Source organism: Atta colombica, unplaced genomic scaffold, assembly GCF_001594045.1.
Source record: "Atta colombica isolate Treedump-2 unplaced genomic scaffold, Acol1.0 scaffold9, whole genome shotgun sequence".
In the NCBI taxonomy this organism is placed as follows: domain Eukaryota; kingdom Metazoa; phylum Arthropoda; class Insecta; order Hymenoptera; family Formicidae; genus Atta; species Atta colombica.
In genome coordinates this window covers 5445082-5465872 of record NW_017259583.1, presented here as the reverse complement: position 1 = coordinate 5465872, position 20791 = coordinate 5445082, and the positions used below count along the sequence as shown (strand labels likewise).

General features: G+C 31.7%; 1 protein-coding gene across 2 annotated transcripts in view; it reads right to left on the bottom strand.

Annotated features, from left to right (window-relative positions):
* Positions 1-1056: 1056 nt before the first annotated feature.
* The window catches only part of LOC108693430, a 31789-nt gene continuing 12054 nt past the window's right edge, over positions 1057-20791 (bottom strand). For both annotated transcript variants that reach the window (XM_018202372.1, XM_018202370.1), the window contains exons 2-3: positions 12687-12917; positions 1057-3264 (exon numbers count right to left, since the gene is read on the bottom strand). In XM_018202372.1, the coding sequence (XP_018057861.1) occupies positions 1580-3264; positions 12687-12917 (1916 nt within the window). In that variant the 3' untranslated portion in view covers positions 1057-1579. The remainder of the gene's footprint in view (positions 3265-12686; positions 12918-20791) is intronic.

Genomic DNA, 20791 nt, shown 5'->3' with positions numbered 1-20791 from the left:
CTCTCGTGAGAGTATTATTCACATACGTGTATATATCTATTATTATACGCTCAATCGTTATGACGACTCGTCGTGTTTTCGTCGAAAACTGATAAAAAACAAAGCGCGTGTATTATACACGTGGCCGATATGTAACAAGTACGTGGCTCGCAAACTTTATTTGCCGGAACGTCGCATTTGGTAGCACGTATAAAAAGAAAAAAATCTTGCGGCTGATAACAATCAGGATATCAGTAATAATATAATGCCGTATATCTTTCTGCGTCTATTTGTATAAGAATGTAATTTGGTCGAAATCCATTCGACCGCACGAATATGCGCGCACACGTGAAAGAATATTATTTTTGTAAAGAGAAATACTATGCTTCTCATTAACTTTCAATAAGTTTTAATAAATTTTTAATAATGCAATTAAACGCAATGAGGATAATTTTAATCGGAGAATAAAATTAATCAACAAATCAATTGAAATTAATTAAGTGAAGTGAGTTATGAAATCCGTGAGTTGAGTATTTTCCTTATATTCTTTTCAGTTGGCGAGCCACGTTTTAACGGATAGTACTCGGCGTCATGACCTCGTTCAAGAAAATCTGGCTGTCTCGGTGGAATTTAAATACGGATCGGTGGAAACAAGAGGCACTTACCAACCAGCATCAATGACGCCGCTCGTCCTCTTCGCAGGGAAAAAAAGATGATGAATGAAATATGATTGACAAGATGGAATATGCATGATAAAGGATGGTAAAGTGATACGTTATATCGAATAATAAAGACATACGTATCCATGTTAAATACGTAGATTTTCATATACATATTTTTGCGAGTACAAAATTGCGTTCCATAATGCAATATATAATATATGTACAAAGTATATATAAAACGCTTATGAAAATTACGTATATACAATACAAAACACATACGAATATATATAAAAATGCACATCGGAGAAAAATAAAATTCGATAGAAATTAATAGTCGAACATAATTAATGTTTGAAATGTAAAGAGTCCAATCAGTAACAGATTGTCGTTCAGTTAGAAAGTAAAATTAGTTCGAGATAAAGTTGTAAAGTAATATCAGATCGATAGCAGTCAAGTAAAGAGTACAATATTTAGCGATAGTATAGAATAGTAGAGTAGTATGAAAAGTATAAAGAATATGAAAAATAATAAATAGATTTAAAGTCTTTGATAAATGTTCAACTGCGCGTAGTCTGTTATAATTTCTCCGTGATTGTCAATTATGTTACGCGCTGTATGTTACGTTTGTGTTATGTATTGTGTGCGTATAATATGTGAGTACAATCGCATCCCTTATCATTAGAGACGAACATGGGGAACGCAGAAACGCACGTGAGGAACGCATTGCACTATATGTGTAATATCACAGATTTCACCCCTGGAAACGAACACTAGGAAAAAAAAACGCGGTCCTTCTTGATTTATATTTACAAATTAGTTCAATAACACGCGCTTCCTGTCGCGACATTATCTCACCGCGAACTGCTAAGACTATCGAATAGTTCTTATTCACGTAGATGAGTCTTTTCTCGAGATGGCGATTTAATCTAAGATTTTATCTACCAAACAAGAGACTGCTGCCACTCGTATTGGGCCTTTCGCAACACTAAATCCATAACGACCCGGGCATCCTCGATGGAGTTATGTGTCTCTTCCTGTATTTTCCGGTTGAGCACTTTTCGCGCCAGAGTCTTGAGACCATTACGATATGGCAAACCGAGGTAGTGCGGGAACATCACACTGGTGTCGACGACGTTCTTGTGAATCAGGCGCAGCGCTTTGAGATCGTTCCCGAGACCGTGACCCATTAGAATCGTTTCGGCATGAATGAAATTGAGCAGGTCGTTCTGCACCTCCGAGAGAGTCTTGGTGATGTTAGACATGTCATCTTCTGTGATGCCGCTGAACTTCGTGTTGAAGTCGATGATCTCAGCGCTCGGCTTGACGAGCGTGTCATACACGACCTGGCCGTATAAGTCAACGAGACTCACTCTGGCAAGTTCTAGACCCTGCAGCGTGAAGCACATCTCACAATCCATCGCGTAGATGCCATAGTTGTTATCGTGTAGGAACATTGGAGATGGCATGGTGTGCACATATCCCGCGAAGGGCCCATTGATCCCAGGGACCAGGCCAGTCCATACATGCGTCTTCCACTCAGCACAACCGCGCGAGAATCTGGCTTGGTTGCAGCACGTCCAATACCAGCTGTCGTTGGTCATGCGGTTGTATAGCTTGCCACAATGATAAACGCAACGTTCCGCGTTCAGATATTCGCCGTTCTGATCGGCATAGAATACCTTGTAGCATCTGACGCATGTTCTCTCCAACAATCCTGTATTACCGCTTGCGCCTGATTCTTTTTTTTCCTCTCGGTTTTTTCTGTTAGCTGGATTATTTTCGTTTTCACAGCCCGTTTTTTCTAATCTCTTGTTGGTAGAACAATCCTCGTCTTGGGTGCTCTTTTTGATGTCCAAACTGCCATCTCTGTCGCAGCTCTTCCTGTGTTCGGAGCTCTGATTGCCCGGACTAGTCTCCCTGTCAGAAAGGCTCCCACTATCGCAGCTTTTTTCGCTTTCGGAGCTCTTCTTGTCATCCGAAATACTTTTCTCACTATCCGAACTGCTCTCGCTATCGCATCCTTTCTTGTTTTCGGAGCAGTTTTTCTCGTCTCGATTCTTCTGCTTATCAGAACTGTTTTCTTTGTCGAAGTTCTTCTCGTTATCGGACGAGCTCTCCTGCTCGGAATTGTCGGACGAGCTGGAATTGCTATATTGGCCACTGTCACTCTCAATCTTGGGACCTGATGGATATGATACATTGTTTATCATCGCGTAACCCGGAAAGAGAGTCGACTCGATGGGATAGCCATGTTCAAACAATTCCTTCGGTGATAGTGTATATTTGTTGATCATGGAAGCCAGGCAGGTAGGCATATCGTTCAGGAACATCATCTGTCGCTGGCTCTCGTCCGGGATGTCATCGTTGCTGGATGTATCGCTGGTAAATACCTCGAGCGAAGACTCCTCCGACACCTTACCGACGTGTTGGAAAGAAAACAGTGAAGATCCCCGAGTCCTGCTCCTGGACGCTTTTCCTGTTTCTTTATCCTCGCGACGTGCGAAGATTTGCGATTCTCTGCAATCCGTCTGCAGTGACGAAGATGTCTTCTTCTTGAATTCTTTTTTCTTATACGTATGCCCGGAAGACTGGACATGCTTTCTCGTCTCTCGCAAGCTCTCATCTTTATTTCATAGGGACAAACAAATATACGTAAATTACTCCGCAGTCTACATTGCTAAAGATGTCCACACACACACACACACACACACACACACACACCACCACACACCACACACCACACACGCATGCAGATCTGATTCTTCTACCATTCTCTTTCTTTCTTTCTTTCTTTCTTTCTTTAATTATTCTAATTAATGAAGAAATCTCTGTTAATATTCGGTACAAATGGTTGATACACAATGCGAAAAGATAAGCAAAGCGGGTATCTTATAGTTCAACGAACTCCTGCAAGATTGATTCTGAGAGAGATTGAAACCGATAGATCGCGTTTAAACGAGATACCATTTCATTCTTTTTAAGGCGAGACGATAAGACAGATAAGCGAAATTTATTCACGTTCCAATTTTACGATAATCCGCGCGACTGTATACTTTCATTATCGTTAAAATCGTGACGAAAACTTTCGCTTATGTACGAAGAAGACCGTGAATTTTTGATAAACGTGCTGCTGACGGCCGCGTTGCGTGTGTTCTTGACCCAAAAATTATCTTGTTTTTTCGGCTTCTGACTACACCGACAGAAACGATAAATGTTGACATAATTTCGTTCGCCACATTTTGTACGTAGGTGTACAGACAGACATCGGATATGCAATTATCCGAAAAATGTTGCGCGATAAAAGCGAAAGTTCATAAAAAATTCTTTAGAATCAATTAAATCACTCTTGAGTCAATAGCGACAGTCTGATGAAAACAAAACATGGAACATATGTTATAATATAAAGATGAAAAAGAGCACGAGCTAGTAAAAAACAATAGAATTGTTTTTAATAAATACAGAAATACACTTGTGCAATTCTAAGAAATATTGTGAACAAAAGACAGGAATTCAAGGATTAATGTATCTTCAGACATCGACAGCACCTGTTGGACTTCTGTTGTTTAAGGTCGCGGAAACAAATGCGATAGTACACCAGTAGAATACTCCAATACAGACGAACACTCGATATATAGATATGCAAGATAAAGATAGAGCAAATGTAGGGCCAAGTAAAGTCAGATGAAAGGTGTTTCTTAGCAAGAGACACAACTTCTAGTTCCATAAAGCATAATAGTTCCATAATGCGCATGATCATTTTAGCCGCGCGTAACAACAAGACAACTTCGGTAAACAACAAGATAAAATAATAAATCATACGCCTTATGCATTTTGCGGAACGCCACAATCTAATACAATGAATCACACTTCGTCTTTGTTCAACATTGATAAACAATAAGGATCACTGCAAATCCACATGTGTTAAAACTGACTTCAACATATGTGTGCTATTTAGTTTTCTGTAGAAAAATGATATTATATTATACGTTTAAATGTTTTGTAAAAACATTTTGTAAAAACAACAACAAAATGCCTACGTTTAAATGTATATTTGCAACATAGCGTATAATTTTTATATGAAAAAAACACATGTACTGAAGTCCACTTTTACACACTTGGATTCGCAGTAATAGTTCTTTATGTGTATGTGTATGTGTGTGTGCGCGCGCGCGCGCGCGTGTGTGTGTGTGTGTGTATTTTACACTATGCTGTGTTGCTGGAAAACATCTAAAATTAGAGAAAAGGAGAGAAAAAAAGAAACGTCACATACGTAATTCGTGCCAGTCGTACTTCCGTGTATTGTTGAATATGTCGTTCAGCAGCATTCGTGACTTTGTGCCACTCAATTCATAAATGCAGCGATTCGTACTGAGGCAGATCATAACGAGGGAAAAACATCCGGACGACTGTTGCTTTCGCGATGATATGCATTCGTGAATAATTTCGGGAAGACGAGAACGCCGGCTTCACGGCGCGTTTTTATTCGCACCCGCTTTATCTTGTGTAAATGCATGACGCGTCACGATATTTCCGCCCGAGCGGAGGGGGGCTACCGTCGGCGGGGAGGATCCAGAATTTACGTACCAGCTTCCGTGCGGAAAAGAATGATTCGCGACACACGCATAATGCCACGGCGAAGGCCCGTTTGAGAACAGATACCCGCAGGAGGATTGGTCTTTTTTCTTGAAAGAGCACTCGAATAATGACAGCTGCATTTATATATACTTCAATAAGTACCCGAAGCGATGAGTAATCGATTCATTTCGTATTGTTTTATCCTAAAGCAATTTTGAAATCTCTTTTAATAAGAATCCCCTCAAAAAAATATAATTTCAAACGAATAATATATATAATTTTATACTAATTGTGTGAGACATATAAAAGGTGTTTATAAAATTCTTATGCAGTTTTAAACTTCATAACTGCTCTTTTATTCTATATAATAAAATTAATCTGTCAAAACAAAAATTAAAATAGTGATTTAGTGAAGTTTAATATACATTAATCCTATAAATGTGTTTACTTATATTTTTCTTACACTGATATTACTCTAGATGAGAATTCATCTACATAATTAGAAATTTATTTTACACTTTTTATTCTACTTTTTAGATTGCAAAATATAGAATAACTGAACTAATATTATATTTTAATGTAAAAGAAAACAACTTTATTAAATGTTATTTTAAGCTATCAAAATGATTTATGATTAATAATAAAATCTGTATTAAACACGAATTTGCATTTAGAAGAAAATTCTCTAGTAGCATTCCAGAGTTAAAATCTACTAATCTTACTATAATTTAACAAAAATCGTGATCACGAAATTTGAGCCAATTGGATTTCTTCTTATAAGAACACATTTATTAAAATATCGCTTTTTAAACGGTTTGCGGATAAAAATTAATGTAATTCAAAATTTATTATTATAAATCAACTGCAAAGCGTATTCATAATTTTAAAAATACTTCAGTCTTCATTTATCTCCATCAGTAATAACGTCAATAGATTGAGAAATAACATCCAAAGAATAAATGAATATAAAATTGAAATAGATTTATTTACTCTTTTTAATGATTAATTTTATCATCAGAGAACAGATGTTATAAAAATTTAAAGCTGTACAAGCATTTTATAACCCTATATTTTATCACCCTATATTTTGTCGCAAATGTGTGTGTGAGAGTCAACTTTCTTTACGAAGAAAATGATCTTCTATAAACTCCTTTCAACAATCACCTCACTTCGAACGGATATCTAATTCGATGCGATTATTTCATTCTATCGCCATCATGATTTTCGCTAATGTCACTTCGCGCTCTGATTGTTAATCGGGAGAGAAGAGAGAACCAATCCATCACACGAGAGGAACAATTAAGCTGTCTTTCGAGATATAAAAATAACGGTTAAAATGTAAAAGTAAACTCAACGAAGCGTTTACAACTTTCGCTAATTGTGTTAACAACGGAAAAAAAAGAACACAGTGTGTACTTTATTACTTTTTGCCGGTCAGCCGCCTCGGTCACGTCCTCGCGATAAATTTGCGCGACGTTCGCGCGTTCGGACGTTCGTCGAGATAAAAATAGCGAGAACGTGGTTGCATACGGTCGTTCGTAAGTATAGTGGCCGAAGGAGAAACATCTCGCGAAACAAAATGCGTGTACGACGTAAGTGCCCCTATTCGTAAATGTCATGATATTTGCCCTTAAAAAATAGTATAACCAATAATATTTAAACTAATAGATATTTAATGCATCCTATAAAAATTATATATTATTTCTATAGCTTTTACTGAATATAAAAATTACCTTTAAATTATTTTATTAACGTCTACGTGACTGCACAAAAAGTAATACGTTCCTCGCGGAGAAAGTAATAGATAGTATTAAGTTGATACTAAAAATCTGTGTTTTTTTCATCAAGATTTATATCAAATAGAATTAGTTAGGAAAAAGAAATTAGAAAATTGGAAATAAATGTTAAATTTCTGTCTAGATGAATAAGAAAAAAAACATGAAGTGAAACCTAAATGATAATTTTGTTTTTTAAGTTTTAATTTTATATATATTTTGTTATTGTTAATTTTTAATTTTATTTTTAATTTTATACATTTATTATATACATATATAGCTTGATTATATTTATATTATATTATTTTAAAGCTTTTACCAAATGTAAAAATTATCTTTCAACTATTTTAAACATCCACGTGAATGTCCAAGAAGCGATACGTTCCTTGCGGAGAAAGTAATAGATATTAAGTTAATGCTAAAGATCTGGTTTTTCCAATTAAAATTAGAACAAAATAAATTAAAAAAAAAAATTTTGAAAACAATAAAAACTTTTATCTATATGAATAAAAAAGAGCATAAAGAATAAAAATGAAGCCCGCGTGGCACGACAGTTTTGCTTTTTTTAAGTCTTAATTAAAATATATTAAAATTATGCTTCCAACTTTATTTCAGAAATATGATAAATCTTTCGCATTAACTTAGTAGGAAATAATATTGAACCTAAAGTTTTTTAACAATCTTTCGGGATTTCGTTAAAAATATATCCAGACTATCGAATTTTCCAGATAGTTGGATGCAACGTCGCTCGTATTTGAATTATTTAGAAATGTAGCGATATGGTTAATAAGCCCCGATAAATATATCCTGTATATTAATTCAGCTTCTTTTCTTGCTATTAGTATATTTTTACTTACTTGACTTTTCCGCAAAATTGTTAAAAAATTCAAGATTTCGACTCGTAAGCTTCCATCGCAGGTATCTCTTCGGAGACGTCATTCGAATCATACAAAATCGAATTTAACCACGTGTTGGTAAAGAATAAACGCAAATTACGACTTGTTAATGGGAGTAACACCGAAACATGTTTCGCCAGCATCGCAGAAGCGGAATATCGATAATTGAATTCGAGCCAACTGCGCGCCCAAACGAGAAAGAGAGGGCCGGGAACCGGCCCGCGCGAAAGCTACGGAAGGAGAGACAGAGACAGGCGGGAACGCACGTAGAAGGGAAGATGCGGACATAAGAAGGAATCGTTTGTTGCTCAAGTAACGGAATGCGGTATGACGGCGACGTTTCAATATGTACCGTTGCGTCATTTAATAAAATCATTCCTCTTCTTTCTCTCTTTTGTTCGTTCGAGGAAATCTGGTACTACTTTCCGGTGAAGCGTGACTAAGTCGTTACAGCCACGAGAATCCGTAGATTCCCGCGATAATTTCCATCAAACAGAATTATGAAATGAATGACGCCGACCGACAAACTGTATTCAAGAGCTTAAATTGGAGTCTGACTAATGGGAGATTTGTGATCGGTGCTTCCGAGATAAATTAATGGCAAGCATTAGAATTTGTAGCTATCTAATTTAATGGCTGTTGATTATTCGATTAAGAATCTGATTTATTATGCGATATGATTATTATATTATTATTTATTGATGTAACTAATTTATTTGCGTAACTTGGTGTTATCTAGCTCCGTGTATATTTAGAGCGTATCTATTGATGTATTTAGCGACGAATCTGGGAACTGGATAATCCCAGATAATATAATCGAGATATTCTGTTAGAATTTCATCTCGCAAGGAAATAATCAAAATTATATGTAATAGAATTGTAATAGAATTAATAAATATGTATTACATACTTACTTTAAGAAATAGTTAATGAATACCGTATACGGAGAGTTGAAAATCATATCATATTTTATGTCATAATATTTCTCATTAGATATTAATTTGCAAGCAATTAACATTGGAAATTGCTGGATGTTTAATACACCTTCTATTTAATTTTATATAAACAATTAATTTGTTATAGGCCTTTTATGTAGTGTAAAAGGTACGATTTAAATAATCAGTCTCCTAAATCGTAAATTCTCAAACACACCTCGTTTAAAAATAGTATATTTGCGAATAAAAACAATAAAAAATAGGATTAAAATGATTTATATACAATATTAATAATGATCACAAAAAATATCCAATACAAAATAATATAATTAATGATATGATTTGAAAATTAATGTTTAACATGTTTATTTATCAGATACATTTATTTTATAAGTATATAACTAATTATATAGTCATAAAATAATAAATAATATAATATGATGTATGATAAATAAATAAATATGAATTGTCAAATCGTAACAAAATCGGTGCAAATGATACGATTGAGACAACATGATAAATTTTATAAAAAATTTTATAAAAATTATATATAATATTGATCTCAATTTTATAATAATTGTAATATGTACATAAAATATATATTCTACGATAAATCATAAAACTACAGAATAAAATGCATTGTTAGATTATTATCAATTATATAAATTGATTATTAAAAATTGCATCAATGTATTTGATTTTTTTAAATGTACGCAAAATAAGATAATTTAGAAATTTTTGTGTTTTTATTTATTTATATTTTTATTATTAATAATTATCGTATATGTTTAATAATAAAAAAAAATGTATGAGATACGATTTAGGTACATTAAACAATATTTAGGTATATTAAACACTCCTCTAAATTAAAAAATATTATTGTAAAAATGTAATCGCATGAATAACGATGTATAAAAAGTTTTATTGTTCCATAATTTTCGTTACTAAAGACATTGTTGCAACTGCTTAGGAAAAATTATCTTCCCGAAAGCTAATCTCCCAATTTTTATCTAGACTTTACTCTTACAATACAAAAACGACATAAATATTTTACGTAATCATGATATTTTCTCACGCAAAGTAATTCTATTTAGTAGTCATGTTAATATTCACACTGGATTGTGCACGACTTATCAAAACCGATTGTCTTCATTAATTAATTTATATTCGTCATACGACACATTATTCGCATTTTATTTACTGAAATGATGACATAAACGAGAAATGTGTAATAAACATGCATTCAAATATTACTTCATTCTTTTTACTTTTACGCAATCAGATCAGATTTTGCATCAACCTATTAACCTTCAAGTACGTAGGTAGCAACAGCACCCCCACATAAAGTTATTTTAAAAATCTTGTATTCTGAAAAAGGAAAATTAAAAAGTATTGTTCAGAAGTCTTAAAATTTATTATTTTTATATTTCTCTATTTCATAAGAATATAATAAAATAATATAAATTTAATTCTGTACATATTATTAAACATTATAATTATATAAATACTAACTATAAAAATAACTATAAAAAAATAACTATAAAAATACTATAAAAATAAAATTTCTTTGGGATAATCTGAGCATCCCACTACTTAAAGGTTAAATAAAATTTTTTCTCTAAAACAAAATCTCAATTTATTCGCGTGTCCGTTAACGTTGATTAGCTAAATTATTTAAATTACTTAGAATAATGATCGGCATTAAATACAACTTTTGACCTAATTTTCATATTAGACATCATACTTACTATCACCTCTTTATCTTTCATGCTTTGGCAATGAACTGTCAGACAATGTCGCATGATTAAGACACAGAATAAAACAAATTAATGTGTATGATTAAGACGTATGATATTCTGTCTTTAAAAGGCGGTTCATGCATATGAGATCGATTTCTACCAAATCATCGAAATTTATTTAGTATGACTAAAGGATCGCACCGGTTGCACGCTATATATTTATGCACAGCTTACTATATGCCATATTTATGCAAAACTGTTGAACGGCAAGAAGAGGATGGAAAATCGGGCAGAAAGTTCCAACGCTAATTTAGAAAAAAATCAATTTAGAATTATCAAAGAAAGAAACAAAGCTCACAAATCACGAATAGAATTATGCAAATTTTGCGCCTTATTCCTTATCTTACCAAGTGAATGCTTTAGAAGAGACAGAAAATTATGTGTATTATAAAAATAATGAAATTTTGCATGCTGCATTTTATATCAAATGTCGATGACCCACTGAAAACGGGTAATAATCTATTTTCTTGATGTGCCAGATGAAATTCATCTATCGCGATCGAACGAGACTAACATTCTTATCTAATAATGCCTAATCAATCTGTGTGTGATATCTGGGCATTTTTATTATATTTTTTCCACATATATTATTCATGATATTTGCGGAATTATTTTCCTATTTATTTATTTAGCGGCATGGTATCTAACTCGAAACTTCATAATTTATTGCAAAATATATTTCGGCTATTTATATTGCCCAGACTTACAATTGTCAGTTCATATAGATAAAATATTCATGTTTAATCTCTTACAAGACATCAGGATTAGTATTGACTAAAGATGCAGTGTTCTCCATTGTAAACGGACTATTTGTTTAAACAAAAAGAAATGGTCGAGCTACTTTGCAAAAAAAAATTTTTTTTATACGAGTAACATGTACATGAAGTTTAGTTTAGACTTTATCGATTCTAAATTGCGAGAAGCTTGTGATGGAAAATGCGGCTTGCAAAATGGAAAATCAGAAAGAAAGAAAGAGAAAGGCGATACTATGCCGCTAGTATCCACATACGAGCTAGTTATCTACATACGAGACACAATATGCACGAATAATTCCCGCACGACATAACATATAAAAAATACATTATCCAATTTGCAAGTTTAACGATTAATTTATTGTGTCTTCGCGTCGTGTGGATCATTATATTAACAGATCGAAATGTATTGTTATAACGTAACTCTTATGGTAACACTTGTCCATAATTATGATCTTTCAAACACTGTAAAAAATTATATGTAAAATTATAATTAAAGTGGATAATTTTGGCACCTGCTATTAAAGATATATATTTACACAATGAATTACGTACAATTTTTTTCTTATGTTGTTGATATGATATGTTGTATGATATGTATGAACAAAAATGCAATATGATTATCATTATATTATATAATATTTAAAAAATTTGTACATTTACATAGGAACTATAAAATATACAATTATTGCAAAAAAATTTTCTATGTAATATAAAGACATAATTTGCATAATTTACATAATTAAAGATAAAAGTACTAATTTTTGTAAAAATGTACAATTTTATACATTTCCACTACAAATTGTATAATTTTTACACGTGTTATGTATGTAATTTTACATATTTGTTTACAGTGTATATTAAAAATTTTTTACATTTAAACTTGATAATAATTTAATTCTTAAAATAATTAAATTAAATTCAAACATAAGTTCTTTGATAAAATCGCGAAACAATTATTATTATTATCAAATTAATAATATAAATAACAAAAATAATGAATTAAATTTTTATTATTAGCATTAAAAAAAATCACGTAATAAAAAAAAATAAAATTTTATTATCTGTTTTTAAATCGAAAAACATTTGACATTTATCAACATTCAACATTTAAAAAACTAATATTATTAATGTAAATTCTAAAAGTAAGATAAATTCTCTCAAAGCGAATTCTTATTCTCAGTTTTAGAATGATGTCATAAACAGTCACAAATAACTTTTTATAATACCTTCCGTATATTATGTCACCAATTAGAGTTACGCAAACAAGAAGAATAAATATTTCTTTTTATTAATTTTTTTTTTGTACATACCATCGGCACAACTCGCGAGATATCTGCCATTGCTGGAAAAGTCCATGTCATTTACCAGGCCGGTATGTCCTTTTAGCGTACCTATCATCCAAGGGTGAACCCGTTCTTGCTGAGCTTGACGTTTCTTATTGTTTTTCGCGCGTTTATTACCCTCGCGGGGCTGCATTGGTACTGGTGGTGGTGATGATATATACATGTGCGATGTTGGAACGGATTCATTACTGTAATACGCTATAACACACAAAATGCAACAAAGCGATTAATATTCCAAACAAGATTGAAGCTCAGAATCTGAGCAAATGAATCTCGCAATTCGAAGTCGGAATTTCCGTCGAAACTTCCAAGGTCTATTTGAACTCTTCACACACATGAAGCAAAAGCAAACAAATTATTATCTAAACATATTGGAATAATAAGCAATAAAAAATTATTTCAATAAAAAAAAAAGCATATATGATAATAATCTTCGCGGTTGTTGATGTGTAAATTAAACATTCATTAGGGATAAAATACAATTCATAAGCAATTAGAATATACTTACTAAACAAAATTAAAAATAAAATGTAAACCCGCAGACGTTTCAAATCAGGATGAATCCTTTTCAATGAGATGATTAATGAAATTGAGTACAAACTGGAGTTCATACTCGAGTATACTAATGTATACTAATTATGTATTAAAAAACACTAAATCCAGCATCAAAACGAGTTTACATTTTACTTTTAATTTCATTTAGTAAATATCAATTAGTAAATACATTATAATTGCGATTTATATTTTATCGAATATATAATAATTATAATAATTTACGCATTAACAAAGGCGGAAGCTCACACACAGATATTTTATTTATTGGTTTTATTCTTGGAGCCACAAATATTATTTTATTTAATTAAAAAAAATTATTTTTACTAAAAATAAAGTCATTCGTATGAGTCAGTAATAAATTATTAAATTATTGGGCGAAACAAACAGAACGTTATAAAAACATCTATCAACTGGCCGGTGTAAATTTGACACTTCATTTTGAAAAAAATCGATATTTTATATACAGTTACATTTGCACCTGCAATAATTTCTGCTAAGTTTTAACAATAGTTCCGCTGATTTAGCTAAAAAAAAAAATTTTTTATAAATGGGATGCCATCTTCAGACCGGCTATCAACTGCACCTATCAAACATGCAATACACGCACGCCTTTTGAAAGAAATACATATATATTTTTTTTTAAATAAATTCAGATTTGAAAATCGGATGAAAATCGGATGTTTAATCATTACTCACGAATATTGAAATAAATACTTAGAATAGAGATTATATCTTTTTTTACTCTACTTTTACTCTACTTTTTACTCTAAAATGTTCTGAAATTCACGGATCAAAATACTATCAAAAAAATTCTCAAAAATTAAATAAAAAAGTAGTGTGTAAATTTTTAAACAGTAATTTTTTAAATATACGAGTTAAAATAAAATCAACAACTTATATTTAAACGGTATATTTTTATACAAGATACGAGCAAAATTAAAAATATATATATAGTAAAAAATAGTATATTTACTGCCATTGATGTATCCATTATATGCATTATATGCGTTGATTACATAATTCACTACATTCATATTCACAGGTACATATGGCACATTATGTACATCGGGAACTCTTTGTCCGAATTCAGGAATTCTAGTGCAATACCAAAATGCTTTAATGTTCGAAAACTGCGGATCCGTCGCAAGCACACTTGGAACTCCAAAATATAAAAAATGGCATACGCCATGCTCACACATATATTCCATATTTAATATACTTGTGTAATACAGTCGACACTACCGAAATGTACTGCTCGTACTGCTAATAGTTCTATTCGCTTTGAAATTCGGATAGAAACTAATTTCGGAAACTAAATTTGCGCTTTTGTGAATCTATGGGCGGTCCAAAATAAGTCTAGTAGACCTAAACTTACGATGGGCCTGAAAGGACAACCCTTGAAAACTCAAGAGTGGTCCAAATTTTCTTTTGTTTAGCCCCTCCCAGTGTCGTCGCTACCCTTCCACTGCATCATCGAAAGATGAAAGAGTACGAGACTAGTAATGGAATTTCGATACTGTTAAAGTATGAATGAAATAATAAAATTACACTTAATTACAGGCCTTAATATTAAAAAAAGACGAAAAGTTTATTTTATATATTATTGCTATTTATTTTACCATTGTTACAAGATTGAGTTGTGCTAATTAACAATCAAGTAATTCAAAAATTAAAAAATATAAAATGCAACATGAGAAATAAAATGTAAAGGTAAATGTTCACTTTAGGGAATGTTCTAGGGAATGCTTGATAACTTTAATATAAGTTGTGATCTCTAACAGATTTTAGCCATCACTCATGTGTGAAAAATGAAATCCATCCCACCTTTCCCATTGCCCTTTCCCGAAACAAGATCCTCCTGCATGAAAATCGTTATGCCCCTAGGCAAAGGAAGAGGTGGATCTGCTTCGTATGGAAAGTCGTATAGGCTAGGCAGGGAAAGAAGTGGGGTGAATCTCACTTTGCCTAGAAAGACTCGGATGTCATGTCATCCTTGTTTTAATGTTCGGTAAACAACAAGGACGATATAATTGGAGAGCACCCAGGTGGGAATCCGAACACAGCCAAAGTCATATTTCTCTAATCGGTTCACCCCAAATCTCCTCCCCTCTGCCTAGAATCATCCGATTTCCATGTACAAAGTTGAGAAATAATTACGAATTTTGATTATTAATAACTTTTTAACAAATACCGAGCGACAGCTAAAATCTGTTAGAAGAAATCACTTAAAATCACTTAGATCATGACAATATATGTCAAGCTTAATATCATCAAAGAAGCATTCTTTAAAGTAAACATTTATCGTTAATTTAATTATTTTTAAAGCATTTCTTGATTATATATATTTCTCTCATAATTAATTAAGTTCTTTTAATATGACACAATAGCAACCAATTAAGAATAATCAATGGAATAAAGAAAAATTTCAAATATGATTTTTTTCCGTATTTTAATTAGCATAACTTGAATACAATTCTTAAAATTATCAAATGCACATAAAATTCTAGATATTATATTTTAATTTTTTAAAAAATCTGCAAAACATATCATTATACATTCATTAAATTTTTCTACTGTCTTCATCTACTGTCTAACAAGTTGATCTCTCGATAATACAACCGTATGTAATTACAACACACCACGTATGTAAGCAAATAAATAAATGAATCGTCTTAATTTCACCTACATTTGTATTAAGAATAGTCACGGCTTCTGCTTCCGTTTTACAAAATATAAAAATATATAAATAAAAAATATTTAAGCAGAAATATTATTGTATTATGCAGAAACAAAATGAAAAATTATTTAGAATATTTTAGAAACATGTCGCTATGCATCATCGATCATCAAATTTTATATATATATATATATATGATCATAGCCGTATAAAATTATATATATAGATATTCGTATAATAAATATTCACATAATACATGTTATTACTATTCATAGATATCAAGTCACAAATAAAACAGTAATAAAACTTCGTTTAAAACTTAATATTTTTTTCATCGATATATTTATCAGACAATTCGCGCATAACGTAATACTTGATGCATATAATAGGAGTGGCATTAATTTGTTGATTGCGCGCGATGATAAGGTTTTGCACGATCCATATGTTTTGCGATGTCCGCTGAATAAGTGTTCTAAGAATAAATTCTCGCTTTCGATGAAAACTTAAAAAGAAATTGAATTATTTAAATGAAAGAAAAATGTACGCGCGCGACGCAATTCATAATCGTAATTATACAAAAATATGAGCAGTCAAAAAATTATCTTTTTTTTTCTTTTTTTTTTAATATTTTCTTGCAAATAATGTAATTTCATGTAATTATGAAAAACATATCATTCTGAATTATCTATGAAAATCGCATGGAATTCTGGAAATTTCCCTCGCAGGAATTCCGCAAACTTCTCTCATCGTATACGGAATCTTGCAAATTTTCCATCGTATGGAATCCTAGAAATTTTTTATTACTTACGAAGACAAAAATATTTTTATATTTTCAGTTTATTTCTTCATACATTATTTATATATGCATTACTATACCCAGTATGTATGAGACTGACATATCATTTCGTAGAAACTCATTAATTATTAAAAGTTCCAGTTTTCTTTTCAATAGTTTCTATACTCTAGATTAAACAAATAGTTTTAGCCACAAAATAAATATCTAAAATATGTGTCATTTTGATTACAGATATTGAACATACGTTAAATTATTTTTATCATTAATTTAAATTGTTTATATTGAATAATTTAGAAATTAAAGTTTATATTATGAGAAAGGGGTTTAACTCATTACTGATTAAAACAAAATCATAATTTTATTGAAAGAAAAGACACATGTATGAATCTTTTAATCAATAAATAATATTTAAATAGTGCGGTCAGATAAGCACAAGAAAATTTGTTGTCTAAATAAATAATCAATGCTACTTTCGACTTCGGCTTGACTCTCATATTATCCACTATTTCTTTTTTCTTTGCTCCTATCTTAATAATGAGACACTAAATCGGACATGTGATGACTACAGCATGCGATGTTTTGTTGCAACCGAAAAAATTTCTTCAATTTGGCAAAAGGACAATATCTTGAAATCGCATGCCTCAATCACAGTCCAATAATTCTGACAGCAGAGACAAAAGCATTTTTTATTAAAAAATATTTTCTCATTGCAAGGACAACTGTTACAAAATCGACATGTTCGTAGGAAAGGATGTTTGCAAATACGCCCGCAAATACATCCGCAAATATTAAGAAGTGTACATGGTCACCAAAATCCGGAGAAATTTCAATTTAAATTTTCCGCTATATTGTGCCTCTGCCAGAGATTGTTGTTGGCGTTCGAGAAAGCCTGATGCTTCTAGTAAACAATCATATTCTCAAAATGGCCGCGATGTTGAAACCAAGTACAGAATATAATCAAAGAGCCGCGATCATCGAAGGCCTTCGAGCTGGGCAGCAACGGAAATAATTCGGTTCTTTGGATATCCGAGATCAACTGTTTATGATATTGTGGCAAAATATAGGCTTTAGAACAGAACGAAGGTTCTAGTATGCTAGCGAGGAAGAGTCACTCGCAAGAATACACCACGAGGACCTCCCACAGTCATTAAAAGGGCTCAAGCGCTGATTTCGGATGACCCAGGGCAATCGTTGCGCGTTCTGATGGATGTAGTGAAGCCGTGGATGGAAACTGTGGCGTCGAAGCCATATGTTTTTCAGCAGGACGATGCACCAGCTCATACGAGTCATTTAATTCAAAATTGGCTTTCAGACAACGATATGTTTTGGTCCAAGGAATTCTGGCCTTCCAACAGCCCAGATTTAAATCCCTTGAACTATACTACGTATAGTTGAAAAGGTCACAAACAAGTCTCGGTATCCTAATGTGATGTCATTAAGGACCGCTATTGAGGCAGCATTCATTGGTATGGACAGCGCTACATTACAACGTGCGTGCGAACGCTTCAGACAAAGACTAGAGGTCATTCAAGCTAATGGGGGATATATCGAATAATTGTGCTCTACAGGGATCCCCCCAAGTGCCATGTAAAAGGATTTTTGTAATATTTAATTTTTCATTAAAAATATTTTGTTTAAAGAAATTGTTCGATTTGTCTGAATTTTATTTTTCAACACTGCAGAATTGTTAGTCGAGCTAATCATTTTACTTTCACTTTTTAGCTACATATATAAACATTATGTGTTAAACAAATTCTCAAATAAAGCGTAAGTGTGCGCCAATATTTGCATTTGAAAAAAAATTCGTGCGTCGTAGGAGTTGCATAAGTTTGCATAATACATGTCTCTCAAAAATCTGTTCTGAAATTTTGGTATATAAATCTCAACTATATTATATTAAAAAATTAGACATTTCTTTTTGATAACTCTATTTATTAAAAAACCATTTTAAGTTCGCGTAAAATATATACATTTATCATTTTGCTCCATTCGCGTTCTCCGATGTCAGTTGCAATACATTTTTGAAAATAGTTTAAAAGGATTATTCAGTATTTGTCACTATCTAATACCCTATTACATATTATCGGAAATTATCTCAATTCAGAATTTGAAAAACTTTTAATTATATAGTGTTATTAGTTCATAGAGTTTTAATTATATGAAATTATTTTAATTTATCTCTTTTTTGTATGATTATGTAGAATGTAGAATGTTATCTTATTTGATAAACGACATTTTTTTTAATGCGATGATAATTAACAGCAAAAATATAAGCTCATAAATCAAGCGATGAGAATTATTATCCGATGTAACTCAACAATTAAATATCTCTGTAACAAAAAATATTTTTCTAATTTTTCATATTTTCATTTTTCATACTTTTTTTACTTCTATTTCGAATATATAATATATAATAAATTAAACAATAATCGTAAAACAGACTCAGAGAAAAATTATGTTTAAATTAAAGACCGTTTCTTATCTTCTTATTTTTATTTCTTAAATTAAAGAAATTTGTTTCTTTTTTGTTGATTTTTTTAAATTAAAGTGAAAAAATTTTTTTTTTAAATAAAAATTTATTTGATTTCAAAAAATGACATTTAAAAGAAACTTTTCTTTATAGAAATTAAACGTATAACAATGCACAAAATTTCTTTGATTCAAACAAACTTTTTTTTTTAATCAGAGAAACTTTTCTTTGGGCGCAATAACTCAAACCACTCAAGTAAGATTATATTTCATGTTAATTCTATTTTTTTTTCGATTATTTTTATTTTTTCTCTCGAAATCGAATTTACAACCTTCAGTGCTTACAATTTTATTTTTTCGAAAATAAAACAGAACATGTATTGTATTATAGAACTATTTGAAATGCATTTTGATCGAAATTATTCTTTTTTCCTAGAAAACACAATAAAAATCTAAGAAATAATCGAACAATTCTGATCGAAAATTAATTAATTTCAAATAATTCCATAATATATGGCAACAGTAAGAAAAAACGTAAAGAAAATCCGCCTCAATCGTTAATCAATCGTTAATCAATATATCATAATATAAGTATATCAGAATGTAAGTCATACACGTATCGTGTACATATAAGCAGTTCTGCGATCGTACAGTGTGATTATTCGAGGTCGCATGAACAAACGAGGACTTGTCTCGGAGGCAAGCAAGGTCGCGCTCCAAAATTTTAACAACGGGAATACGTGCGCTTATTCATTCCACCCACGTGGTCCTTCCATTGCGCTATGTCCCTGAACGTTTCTCTCGCCGCCGCGCTATCAGATCCACGCGTACGCACGCGATACGTCCGCGTATACGCGTACGCAGTTATTTATATCGTCGCACGCGATGCGCATGCCAGCATGCCGTCTGATCAGAGTGCGTTCCTTCCACCCTGCGATCCATCCCACGAGAGATCGATTCGACTTGAACAAATACACGTGCACACGTCTGATAAATTGCTTACAAAATAATGAATAGGCGATTATGCTCCCCAAAAAATATTCGGTACATCTGCTAAAAGAAATTTTCTGCGCATAGAAAAAATTTGTGAAAAGCTACCAAGTGTAGACACAGCAAGTGAAATCCTAAATGGGATGTCAGAAATGGAAAAAAAAACTTTCTCTTTCTCCTTTGTCTGTTATTATAAAAATAAAAAAACTTTCTCTTTCTCCTTTTTCTGTTATTATAAAAATTTTTTTAAATATTTTGTAAGAAAAATGAGGATATAAATCTTTTCATGTTCAGAGTTATAAAGTCCTTAAGTAGCTTAAATTTTCTCAATTTTCTATACACTTTACAGTTTAATTAAACAAAAAAACTGGTTTTTTTTTCAAACTACATTTATCTTTTTAACGGAGTACAGTGAATCTTCAGAATATATCTAAGAAGGTAGAGTTTGATTCGTGCTCGCATTTTTGTTTATTTTTCATTCACCTAATTTATATTGTATGTTCCTTTTTCTTATCATTGAGATATTGGTTCGAATTATTTTTTATTCAAACAGGTAAAATCTCGCAACCTGTCGAAATGTAAAAA